This window comes from Lagopus muta, chromosome 9, assembly GCF_023343835.1.
Source record: "Lagopus muta isolate bLagMut1 chromosome 9, bLagMut1 primary, whole genome shotgun sequence".
In the NCBI taxonomy this organism is placed as follows: domain Eukaryota; kingdom Metazoa; phylum Chordata; class Aves; order Galliformes; family Phasianidae; genus Lagopus; species Lagopus muta.
Window position 1 is genome coordinate 21,300,093 of NC_064441.1, and position 13,744 is coordinate 21,313,836.

The 13,744-nt window shown below is 38.3% G+C and overlaps 1 protein-coding gene across 6 annotated transcripts in view; it reads right to left on the bottom strand.

Moving 5' to 3' along the window:
• The window catches only part of WDR33 (WD repeat domain 33), a 61,895-nt gene that overhangs the window by 31,563 nt on the left and 16,588 nt on the right, over nucleotides 1-13,744 (bottom strand). For all 6 annotated transcript variants that reach the window (XM_048955359.1, XM_048955353.1, XM_048955354.1 and 3 more), the window contains exons 4-7: nucleotides 13,559-13,663; nucleotides 12,843-12,938; nucleotides 12,200-12,351; nucleotides 10,336-10,433 (exon numbers count right to left, since the gene is read on the bottom strand). In XM_048955359.1, coding sequence (XP_048811316.1) covers nucleotides 10,336-10,433; nucleotides 12,200-12,351; nucleotides 12,843-12,938; nucleotides 13,559-13,663 — 451 coding nt within the window. The remainder of the gene's footprint in view (nucleotides 1-10,335; nucleotides 10,434-12,199; nucleotides 12,352-12,842; nucleotides 12,939-13,558; nucleotides 13,664-13,744) is intronic.

Consider the following 13,744-nt stretch of genomic DNA (forward strand, 5'->3'; position numbering starts at 1 on the left):
AAATTACATTAGTAATTAGTATTTTGTAGTCTTGTGCAAATACACTTAAACATTAAATAGTTTGTTTTCAACAAAAAAAGGCAGTCAGGACCTGGGATAGTGTATTCAGTTGGTTATGCCCATACCTATCTGGACCAGGTTTTGCTTGGGAGCAAAAATACATTTTCTAACGCCTCCTTTACCTGCAGAGAAAGGAGGTTTAAGAACACACTCAGGTCTACTTGCAGCTCTCTGCAGAACTCAGACAGATGATCCAGAAAAATGTATGTTCAAGGACAGTAATGGCAAAGCAGATGGACAAAACCATGCACATTCAATTTAAAGAGGAAAGTAGTATCTAAATTGCGTTTTGTTCTTCTTTGAAAGCAAGGAAAATAGACTGATGCTTGTGGGTATATTTTGAGGCTTTACAGCACTGTATGCACAACACATTTCAAGACAACAGAATTTTGAAACAAAGAAGGAAGCAGGAAACTAATATTAAATCCCTACAACGTGCTGTTGGGTAATCATGAAAGCTGGATCCTTACAGATACTGAAATTACATACGCATACAGAGCCATGGAGGCAAGGCTAAGAAGTCAAATCACTTGGATTTTCTGTTCCTTTCTTTCCCTTCTGGCAAAAGAAAAAGGGAACTCAGTATCATAAGATCACAGTATGTCAGGTTGGAAGGAACCTCAGAATCCTCTAGTTCAATCTCCTGCTCAAAGCTGTAAGGTCAGAACAGGTTGCTCATCCTTTTATCTATTTTCATCTTGAAAGCCTGGAAGAACACAGCATGGCATCTAAAATTCAGCAGAGCTCTCACACTGTTCCACTGCACCAGTAGGAGAACAGCAGAAAAAGATGAAAAATCTCACAGTAAAAATGGTATTTTGAATAACTTCCAGTGGATCACAGGAGGAGACAAATGGTATGTTGGTTTTTAATTAGAACTATTAATTCTGTCATAGTATTTGCTTTCACAGTGGCAACATTTCTGAAAGATCAAGCAAGTTTCAACTCAAATTTCTGGGCATTCCCATAAAAGGGAAATTACTTACCTGTGAATATCAAGCACACATCCAGCTGTGCTAGGCATTTCTAACTACAAAAGAACCACGAAAATTGTCTTTTAAAGGAGAATGTTTCACTTTCTTTTGAAATTCTACGCTGATGGGAAGTCGGATGCAGGAAGGAATCTCTTCATTCAATTGAAAGATACAGATTTTAATGTTTGCGTGTATCCATCATTTATAAAGCCAGAAAGAACCTCAGTTTTTGATGAAAAACAGTTCTTAATGAACATTAGGCCTTATTTTGAAGTCTTGCTATGTAAATTCTCAACTAAATACTTAAAAGCTATGTCCTCCTTGAGGCATGCTGAACAATAAACTAGGACAGGACTGCCTTGGAGGACAGACAGCAGCCAGCTATAAAGACAAATTCAAATCTCAAAAAGTTCTATAAATATTTATACTTTATTTTCCTTAACATCTTTTGAAAATGGTAATTGTTAATGAAATCACCAGAAACTGCATTGTGAGCTACACCTTGCACTTAAAGGGCAAGAACAGATCCAGTTCAGCTGCCACTGTATGGAGCATTAACGTCTCCCTTCAAAGAAAGCTTTTTAAAGTGATGCAGGATTTACAACTAAGATTTTAATGTAAAACTTAAAATACATTTCCTTCTCCATCATTAAAAATAAATAAATTATTCCAGTTACGGTAGAAAATGTGCACTTGCACACACACCAGAAGGCAGGATTTTACTACTAAAAGGTATTATTTTTCCCAATTTTAAGCTTCAGCTTTCCTGAAGGCAAATTTTTAGTTTACTTCCTGAGACCTTTGGAGCTCAGTGGGAGCACTCTGCTCCTCTTCCAGCCCTGCAGTTCTTAATGCTGTTTCTCAGGTCAGGCTCATGCGTACATAAGCTGCTTTAAAACTTATCTGGTAAGCAAAAAGGTACATCCATGGATACAAAACACATTCATATATATATAAAGAATAAACAAATATTGAGGAAATACTGCATTTTGAAAAAGATACAGCTAACCTGTGCTTTAGAACTGTTGAACATATGGCCAGAATGGGAAGGGCAGCAGAACTCTACGTGTCAGGTGCTTCCACTGAGATAACAATAACAGAGTGAGCTCAACTCCCTGTGGTGCAAGAAGCATTCACCTGGCACTGGACATGGAAAATAAATCTTTATTGTGCTTGCACGCTTAATGTAAAAATTAGTTTTTGTAGAACTCTGCAGCATATACATGCTTTGAATATACCACAATTGAAGCAATTCAGCAAGACTTGGGTCTGAATAGCAACATTGGGTATTCTAGTTTTAGAGCATTTAAATAAACAAAACTTGGGATAGAATAACAAAGACCCACAGCACTTCTTGGGGGAGGTTAAAAAATAAATTGAGTTTCCAATCAACCTCCACAGATAGCATTCTGTCTCTGCTAGGCAGGAACTATGGCACTACTCACTAAAATAGCACTCCATACTTCTCTTCAACACAAGTACAGGACGTGTTCCTAGCCATACTTGCACTCACCAATCTAAAATCGGGCCTGAGAACATACAATTTGATTTAATTTGGGAAAAATGCATGTGGATGCAGATGGATATGCACACGTGCTTCCACATACAGTGCAGTGTACGTACATGTACACAGTGCACGTGCCTGCATGTGCTTGCTCACAACAGCTTCCACGTGTGCCACTCAGCCCCTTCTCTAGCCTTCTCTTGTTCTTGTGGCACAGTTTGCCCCCATTTATCCCTGCAGTGCCAGCAGCAGAACTACTTGCAATTTCTGTAACTTCATTCTCCTCTCAGCTGGATGGGGCTGTGACCAACTGGGCTATGGGAGGTGTCCCTGCCTATAGCAGGGGGTTGGAACAAATGATCCTAAAGGTCCCTTCCAATCCAAACCATTCTGTCATTCTATGACCTCCTCACGCTGCCTCTTTACAATCATTACTCCATCTGCTGTTTTATTAATTTTTATTTCTGCACTGACGCTGCCTCCCATGTTTTCTTTCCATTTGCTACAACAGACATCTCCAGCCACTTTACAGCCAGGTGTTTTTCAGGATTCTTATCTACCCCTTTCTCCTGCTCAGCTGCGTATTGCCTTTACAGTATGTTCCCCCATTTCTCTGTCTTCTACAAACGACACATGAGATGAGCAGGACAACTCACTTCTCATAATAAGTAAGGAAGGCCAGGCAAGTAGGGCAGAGAAAAAAAAAAGTGCTACTGTATTTTAGGGAAAACATGCAAGCTTTGTCTTCCAGTGCCAGGCTGTCCACATGAACATACAGCATTACGTAGCACAACGCCGTGACAGCATTACTCATATGATCAAACTTGATGGGAAGTGCTTCGTTCCTAAACCCAGAGCATCACTCTGAGCTTATGTCCTGCTACTGCTTACCTAACAGTCTGAAATAACTGCAGCATGAACAATTATGCAAAAGAAAATATCAAAGGCTTTGCAAAAATCTATGCTTACCCAGACATACAAAAGCTTTTGAACTTATTTGCTGTTAAAAAATTGAAAAAAAAAAAAAAAGGTCTGTTTATTGTTTAATCTACACACTAAAGAGAACTGGTTGAGAAGCTTGCAAGGAAAGCTTCTACAGAGACAAGGATCATTTTTCAGTAGGGATATATAGATAGGTGTATATATATGTAAGACTTCTAATATTTCTTAAGAAATACCATATTTCTATAGGAATCTAAGTCTAGATTTCATTAAAGACATTAAGAGCCTAATTCTGAGCATGTATCTGCTTAAGATTATATCAGAAAAGATGAGTTACTAAAAAAAAACTTGCATAAGACTAACTCAGACCTTCTGCTTCTGCTGGAATCTTTGACCTGGCCAATATTCACAAGTAGATATAAGGAAGCCACCACCCTTAACACACACAGTCTGTATGCATTTCAACTACTGCCCTTGTGCCACGATAGAGGAATTGATTTCTATCTCACCATGGGTATTTAAGCAATTGTGTAGTTGGGGAGTTTTTCCATTGGCATCAATGAAATCTGATCACAGTATTGTTTCTATCTCAAAACCAGTAAGAGCTTTAGGATAAAACCCATGCACCTGGATCAATGGTGCTGTAGATGAGATCAAGGACACTGTGCACTGTCTGAATGTAATCACAACGCCGCAGTGAAGTTCTCATTGCTGCATGTATGCACTAACAAGCTGCACAAAAGGTGCCACCTAATCCAGAATTCATCTACCACCTGTTACTGGTAGCAGGTGGGAGGATGCAGATGCAAAAAACCCAAGTGCTGCAATTACGGAACTTCTGAAAGAAATCTCTTGTGTTTCAGCAGCACTAAGAGTTGGCTGTCCTACAACAGCCAGTCACGGGTCTGCCAGTATTGCCTCTCCAAGCTTAACAAAACTGATTACTCTTTTTTTAGCATGAAATTTCCCTCAGAGTCAATATGACAGATTATACAGCTTGGAAACTCAGGATACTTTTCAGGGAGGAAAAGATTTCAAAATGGATTCTGAAATAATCTCATTCCTGCACAGTGCCTCTTCATTCTTGTCTTACTTGAAGTGTTGACAGACAGAAGTGTTTGATAACTCTCTTTAAAAAGAAAAAAACAACAAAACAACAAACACAGCACTGCAGCTCCTCTCTCATGATCTCTGTAAGTTAACTGAGAATCCTGTACGTTATGAGATACTAACTTTATGATTTAAGGAAAAAAAAGATTCTAGGTGAGAATCAGAATTGCAGGATATAGCACACTGTACCTAACCATAACAAAACAGAACTGTAATAAAGACCAAACACTTTAGGCATATAAGAGACAGCCAGCTCCGAGTGCAATCTCCAGCAGCTTCCATTTCCCCCAGCACTGTTTCAAAGATCAGAGCAAAAGCAATATGAAGCTACTCTTAAGCACCATATATTTTTTTTAATAATCACCTTTTAATCACAGGATCCTAGGAACTCAAGTATAGTTGATAAAAATAATTGTTTCTGCTCAAGGTGGAAAACTTCACAAAAAGAAAATCTGACAGAAGTCAAAACAGGAGGAAGATTCTCAATTCTCAGATTTTTACATTGAACACAAGCAGAATTCAGTATTTTAACAATACCTACCTATAATACCTCTTATATTATAAAACTTCCCACAGAGAGAAAACCAAGATGCCAAAGGCTTGCAAAACACTTACAGGAAGAAAGTTGAGTTGTTAGATGACGCCTGAATATTTTATAGCAGCGTTAAGCCAGGAGATGCTGGATTCTTCCTATCTACTAAGAGAATTGTATCCAGTATCCTGACAAGTAGCAGAACTACTGAGACAACTTATGAGCTCATGAAAATATCTGCACACATACATCTAATCTGTGAAAAGAGAGAAGCTGTAGGAAAATCTACTTTGCTTGATGAAGCTGGAAATTGAAGTTGGTGGCCCTGCATGTGGCAGGGGGTTGGAGATTCATGATCCTTGAGGTCTCTTCCAACCCTGGCCATTCTGTGATTCTGTGATACTGAATTCCTCACTCAAAAGACAAGTGAAAGATTTCCTAAGAAGATGAAAAAGTGAAAGCCAGCAGAAAACAGAACATACCAAGAACTTTCTACTCGTGCAACTCCAAAAAAGAATTAACAAGAACAGTACTATGCATCCAACAGAACAAAAGGGCTCCTGTCTCACTGAGAGTGTCATAATGTGTTAGATTGAGCAAAAGTCACCTGAAGTACTTAAGAGTGAAAAAATATCCCTCACACATTAACATCCCAGTAATCTACCTAGCATTGTTTGCTCTTGAAACACGTGAAAAGTTTGATGCGTAGCTGTTCAGACAGTTCTGGCTAGTTGCACTTCCCAGGTCCCTTTTAAACTATTTAACACATATTCTCTAAATTCAAGTACAAAGTTTCCTATTTGCTGAAGGTAGTGGACAGCAAGAACTGTGAAGAGATCCCTCACCTGCAGGCAGAAAGCTCAAGGTGTACAACCTGCACAGGTTAGTTCAATAATCAGACATGACATGAGATTTTATTTGCTGATGAAGATCCAGAAACAGAGTAGAACGAAGGAAGGAAAGAAGAAAAACCATCTTCAGTTATTGTACAGTAATTGTGGAGATAGCTTTCCACATCTTGTGAGAAAACAAAACAGTACAGCTTACCAGAACTACTGTGACTTCACGTGTGTGTATGCACACAGATGTTATTTTGTAGGTTATGAGGGTTTGTACTGCTGTTAAGCCTGAAGACATTCCTGGCAGAACAATGTCATTAAATACACAAGAAAAAAGACCTTTCTTAGGAGCAGCTCAGTGCACCCTAAGAAGTTACGTTCTGTTACAAACTGCAATCTTTAAACACAGAGGAAGGAACTGTAAAGGAATTGTGACTGCTTTTTATTGTTTCAGTTGGGATATGAAAAATCTTCTGTTAAATCTACTGTGTTGGCTAAAAGGTAACTTACTGTATTATTCTGTTCTACAAACAGAAAATTGACCTACAAAACATCTGAGGAAGTCCTGGCTCACCATCCTTCACCAAGCTGGGTAGAGCCAATTTGTCCAAAAAAGCTATTCAGACCAGGAAACCTCTCATGTCCTGGGAACACAGTTAACCTGGAGCTCACAACAAAAACCTTACAGTCCTCTCAAGCAGAAATTTCAACTCGATTTCGTGTGCATCACTGTGAAAGGAAGGAAATGGAGCAGCAGAGGAACTGATACAAAATAGATTAGTAGCTTCCCAACTGATAGTTTCACTGGGAATAACGAAGGGATCATGTGTTTTGTAACAAACTACCCAAAATTAGACCCAACAGCCAGAGATTCATAATCACTTGGCAAATCCCTGGTAACAATCACTTCTCAATAAAAATAAATAGACATCAGACATTCACTGCCTACTCTTCTGTCCCCATTCCAATGTTTCCAATTTAATTAGGACTATTAAAATCCATTAATGTGTAATATTTAAGTTAGTATAGAAGTGGGAACTGTTACACGAGCCCTGGCATTTTCACTGCACTTAGTGAGAACAAAGAGCTGGTAAGTGCTTTGTCACACCATTACTGCAAACAGACGTGCAGAGTCACAGTCCTAATGTGAAAACTAAGTGCTGATATTCTGTATACTGTTTTCTATGTCTTGATATTTTGAAAAAGCTTTTTTTTTTCTCTTTTTTTTTAAAAACACATTTAAATTCTACCACGGCATTTTAGCAAGTGCAACCCACTGTTGCTGTTACCATCATTTTAAGATGACAGCATTACAGAAATTAATATAGGCATAACTTCTAGCGCAGAATTAGGAAATTAGGAATCAGAAACAGCAGCTTTGCTTCAGGAGAAAAGATGGACTACAGCTGGGTTGAGGAAACACAGACATGTAAGTGACTGAGACTTGATGCCATTTCCCCCACTTTCAAATTCTTCCAAAGTAATTTCCTCCAAGATGAATTACTTTAAAGATTATTCCCCAAGAATTCGAGATTTTAAACCCATTGACTTACTTATGGTATTAAAATGGGCTCAACTGATTATCACATAAATCTAATTGAAGAACCCACCTACCATGCACCAGAAAGGCATGATGGCAGAAACAGCAGCAAAGCAGCATACATCAGGGAGAAGCTGGGCAGCAAAGGGACACGTTAAAGAAAAAGGGCCCAGAACTTATGGCATTATGAAGAACAAAACAGGGAGTACTGTTTATTTTTGCTTTGAAAAATAAGGAAGCTGGACACAGTTAATACACTCTGCCTTGTGGCTTTGCCTACAGAAAACATTGTGTAGCCTACTGTAGACAGTTGAAAACTTGAGCAAAATGTTTTTAAAAGCCCCATGTAAGTCAGGGCTTCCCATTTGTTTTCTCAGTCCTTAGAAAGCAAGACTAGAACTGCTCACTTAAATCACTTTCATCAAATAACGAAAATAAATCCATCTGTTCATTCTAGTGCAAACAAGTAATAAGTCTGTAATCAGTTTGCAGCATGTTGTCCTTCCTATACCAGCAAGGCTTATCCCACTACTGCTGCTGATCTTTACAGAACTGCTCTAAAAGCCTTCTGTAACATGAAAGTCCTTAAGCTTGTTTTTTAATTATACTGAAAAATCAGTAGGAATAACCATACATGGGTATTTTATCCTGAGCAAGAAACTTTTTTTAATGAACACATCTGACTGTAAACCAACAGTTTCCCTTGAATTTGAACTTCAGTCAGATTAGCTAAAGAGGGCCATCATACACTAAACAAAGTTGTTTTTTAATATCAGAACTGTAGAATCACTTCAACTTCATAGCATCGATATGAATCAGCACAGGTGAAGCATGGATTGCAAAGGTAGGAAACAATCATTCCTCACCACAGTATTTGTCACAAACGTTTTTATACATCATGAACTGTATTTTTAGCGAAGTTCCACCAGAATTTCAATCTACAGATCACTGATTCTGGGATCACTTTTTCAAGGTTCCACTAAACAAAGCATTTCTAAGAGCAGAATGCAAGTGGAGATGCAAAAAGCTGAAGATCAGTTTCTCAAAGGTTTAATTAAGCACTGAACTCCTAGCAATGAATGAAAGCTCGTATTTCCCATGAAGGACACTACTTAAATCCTTCCCATGCAGCTCTCCAAAATATGTCTTCTGACCAGTTGCATGGTTTTAAGGACTAAAACCAAAACTAAATTTGCAAGTGATGTAAAAACATTTCCCTCCTCACTCTACAAACACTCAGGTTTGGGTTTATAGGGATATTCAGTTGATTGGTGCTTTTTTTTTTCCTGTGTTGGTTATACAGGGATTTTCTTTTTGTTTATCTCACAGTAGAGACCAAATAATGTGCTCCACCCAATTTTATCCAGAGATATGGTAAGAAGTTTTGAGAATATTTCCAACTTGCATCAAAAATAAAGTATATTGTTGGTACACTGTACAAGAAGCAGCAAAGATTCCTTATAGAAGATTCCTTGCAAACTAAAAATCGGAGACTGCGATGTGTAAGTTGTAAGAAATTAAAGCATAATTCTATTTGAGATGTGGCCACAATCAGAAGGTGACAGAAGGAAATGTAAGCTCTGCTTTCTCCATGCCTTCCTCCTGCCTTATGCAGAACATAGCAAGAACGTTAAGAGAACCAGAGTTTATTGTAATCTCAACAGCTCTGCATGGAGGCAGTCACCATTTCCTCCTGCAAATACCTGCAGGAGGGTACAGAATATTTACAGTGCAGAATGGTTTCTTCACGCTTTACAAAAGAATTCACTCTTACACCTTTTTTGGTCCTTCTAGAATAATTAATCTATATGATAATAGCCTACAGATTTCCTTGCCAGCTCCTATAAAAAATACACCTTAAGTAATGCTTACACACAGCTTCAGACAAGAAAATTATCATCCCAAGAATGACGAAGCCCAGTATCTTTTCCAGGTGGTGATGTTTAGTAAAAGAAGAGCTTAAGAGTCAAGAGAAACAGAGAGAGATGGACTTCATAAAACACCCAACGCAGGTCCAAGCTGGAGATGTGATTTAAACAACAAAAATCCTTCCTTAGACCAGGAAAGCAATGAACAAGCTAAAACACCTGAAAACACACTTCCATGTTTTTATTGCATGTCTTCTTTGCAGTTTATCTGCATGACCACAACCTCCAATCTCAACAGCTGCCTTTAGTATATACCCCTACTTTTAATATATTCTCTGATAGAAATAGCTATTAAAAGCTATTATGCTATTATACTATCTATGACTGTAGAAAGGGAAAGCTCTACACAGCCAGTTGAAAGGCAACAGAACATCACACAGATGTGGGACAGAAAATTACTGAACTAAAGCTAGGATTATTTGTGATCAAAACGTAGTCATATTCTCTACCTAAATACCATCCTTCTATTAAGAACTGAGAAACAGTTAAACGTCTTGGCTCTCATAGATCAGAACAGAAGGTACTCATTAAAAAAATGGAATCCTCTGCATGAAAGTGTGTGCTCTGAAGGAAAAGTGGCCACAGAGACAGAAGTCTGGAGAAAGGTGTATGTATCTCATCTAGAAACAGTAGTTTCTACCAATGTTAGGGGTGGAAAAGTGTCCTTATAGTTATCTCCATTGCTTAGAGTTTAAGTGGACAGTAAATAGTGTAATGCCATTGTGAACTGTGCCGTGAGTCTAAGGCACCAACAACAGCAGCCAAACAAAAACTTGTTTGGAGGATTTAAGACAGGGATGTAATACCAAAAATGTAGACAAGCTGATAGCTCTGTATGGTGAATACCTAGTCAAAAAAAGATTCTCCCTCTTGAAATACCCCAATCAGTACTTTTGGTACACATACCTCGAAGAATTCTCTCCTCATGGCAACGTAGAAAGTCCCAGATTCTAACAGTGCCGTCGTCAGAGCATGTAGCAAATTTATTATCCGTGGGTGAGAAACTGTTACATGAAGACACACAGCAGGGGAAAGAAGTCAGCATTTAACAGATTATCTATGCTTCTCAGACAGGGCAAAATTATACTGTGTTATACACTGAAAGATGCATTTGAACACAGGGACTTTAAAGTGAATACGTCGCCTGCCACTTCACCACAAGACATGAATTTAGCATGGGATTACTATTGCATTGCTGTCCCCAGTCAAATGAGAAATCCAGAACTTATTCTTAGCACCTTCCTACCTACAGACTGCATACAGTAGCACCTTTTTTGCAGGATGAGAAGCAACAGCAATATGACTTGGTAAACATCACCCTAGATTTTCATGTTTTGCAATACAATAAGCAAGTGACACTGTATAGAGGCACAGGAGAACAGTTCTTAGGGAAAAAACTCCTCTTCAGCCACAGGTGATTTGCAGCAGAAAAGCAAAAATAAGGGAAAGCTGGTCACATGAAAAAGCTAGTTGAATCAACTGGTGATAAAATAAACAGTATATAAAACAACCACATAACTTATTGTAAAAGAAATTTGGTAAACCTCCCTTCTTTTACCCAACCCATGAAAAGAATTCTACAGACACAGAAGCAGCTTCCAGATTGAGCAGTCAACATCACGTGAGGAAAGTCACTGGAAAAGTAAGGAGTTACATAGCCTTAATCAAGGGCCAGAACACCTCCAGCAACTGACAGCACTCACTCCCTTTCTGGTGCAGTGAAAGACCATGAGAGCCCTCTTGAAATCCTTGATCTTTATGATCAGGAGAGAGCTTAAAATAGCAGAGAAATTCAGTGTAAGGCCACAATATTTAGTCATGACAGTAACTGAATCTAACAGAACAACTTTTCATAACCAAACAGAAAATGCTACACCCTATCAAAGAAAAATGGTGACTTTAGTGGAATGTGCTTTGGTGGCAGTGAACCTTTATCACCAAGGGCCAGCACCTGAACCCAAAGAAACACTGCTTTAGCTTTATTTTGGGTCTGCAGCTTCTCTTCAGGCTTACTTTAAAAACATGTCTTCTATTTCTGTATCTCACTAAGGATTATATGCAGGTTTGCTTTAGAGAAATCATTTACATCTTACTGACAGTATCACTTTAGATTCCATTTTTTATATGTTATATAAATATATACATTTGCACATTTGAAGTATCAAAACTGAACCAAGAGAATATCCTATAGTCTTCTCTTCAATGGCTTGCTTACGGTTTCAGGCTTGAAGAACCCAGTATTCAGTATTAACATTAGACTTCTGTATGTGGCAGACTGTGTGGGTATTTAGTATTACTGGAAGTCTTGGCTTCACCAAGCCAAGCAGTTCTTCACTTTATTTAGTGTTTTATTATTTTGTGAGAACTATGCAGGTATTTCATTTCTGAAGGCTTTATATTTTATTCAGTTAGGTTATTAAAGACTGAATTCTTTATTTGGAATGAAATTGTTGTCTTACACAGTGCGTATAAAAAGGAATAACTGATACACATTGTCACCATATAAAAATGAAAAGAATACCAGTGCAAAATGCGGCAGACAAATACATCTCTAACATATTGCAGAGGCGTATAGTGGGACAATACTAATTCAGAAAGGTGCCAGCAAAACGGTGAGAATGTGGAAACAAAAGAAAATATTGTGTTTATGTGGTGCAGGAAGTTTCCCAGAATCTGACAGAACCCATGCATTTCCGCACCCAGAATACACTGAGAGAACAGTCTAATCATGGCAATAGGTACTACAGAAAATGGTATATTGTGTATAAACCTGGCCTCTCTAATCGCCTCCTTATGTGCCTGGAACATCTTGACGTTGTTCATGTTGGACTGCCAGTATTTCACATATCCCCCGTGGTCTGCTGTCAGCATCCACATATCATTGTGTGACCAAGTCATAGCCCTTACCGGGCTGTCGTGAGCCTGTAAAGTCAGAAAAAAACTTCTAGCAAACATGTTCAAAAACTGTCTGAACCACACAAACAGAGTTAGAAAAGCTCCCACTCAAGCAACTGCAACGAAGAAATGAAAACAATGATGATCTAGTTAGACTCAAAAAGCTGAAGGGGCAGAGAAGGATTCCCTTCCTCTGTGTAAAATTGTGCTCTAAATAGGAGGGTATTTATTTACACTTTGTTTCCAAAGTGACTAGAACTGTTAGTACCTCGTAGGGAAGCAGAATGAGAAGCACTGAAGGACTGCCTATGGCCACAGTTTGATACAGGCACAGAACAGGATAAAAATTAAAATAAAAAAAGCAAGAAAAAAAAAAAAAAACAACAAACCCTGATGCTTCCACCACCACATTTAGACCACAGGTCCACCATGAGCAGGTGAAGATATGTTCGATGTGTTCCCAAAACATGCTCAAGGACCTCAAGGTAACGGACAGAAACCTTGACAGATGAATTTACCTGTAATATTGTTTCAAAATTGAAAGTCAGTCCATTCCACAAAGTGAATTCTCCACTAGATGCACCAGTAACCAAGCGTCTCCCCTCAGGAGTCCACTGCAAAAGAAAGACTTAACTCGACTTTGCAAACATTTCTTCACAATCATCTGAATAGATCTTAAGCTACTTTTCAGGGCATTTCATCAATGGTATTTATAAGCCATTTGCTAGTCAGTGCAAAACAGACAAAAATGCAGAAGCATGCCAGAGGGCTTTTGACTTTTGTTAACAACAGAACAAAGTTACAGCACTGTTAAAGCAACAACAACAAAATCTAATCACAAAGAAGAAAGTTTATTGGCACCAACACAACTCTAACATGCCATATGAAGCAACCCAGCTGAAATCAATGAAAAGTTGTTGAAAGATGCTACAAGAATTAAGGAGTGCTGACCTTTATCAGTCTTTTATCTGAGTCAAAATACATTATCTCCTCAACAAATCTTTGAAAAAGATTAAATGCACCCCAAACTCCAAAAGTAGCTCTTTGTACTTAGACCCAACTGTTTAATTTCCTAAGTCTCCACAAACAAACAAACACAGAAGTAGCTCAGACATTCTACATGGTGGTTTTATTTGAAGACGTTTCAACTGATCCTCTGTTTCTCTCTTCAGTTTAAAATGTCAATACTCTAAAATAAGGCAGTGCACCTACATAAATCCAACACTATACTCACCCTGACAACAAATACTGGGCATTTTACTTTATTAGTAGAAGTCCGAACAAATTTTGTTGTTACAGCATTCATAGGGTTGTTCAGCATTCCTATAGGAGGGACCAACTAAGAAAGAAGAAACAAAAGGTTTAGAAATGACACTTCTAATCAGAAACTGCAAGGAAAGCATGCATTCTGAACACTCGT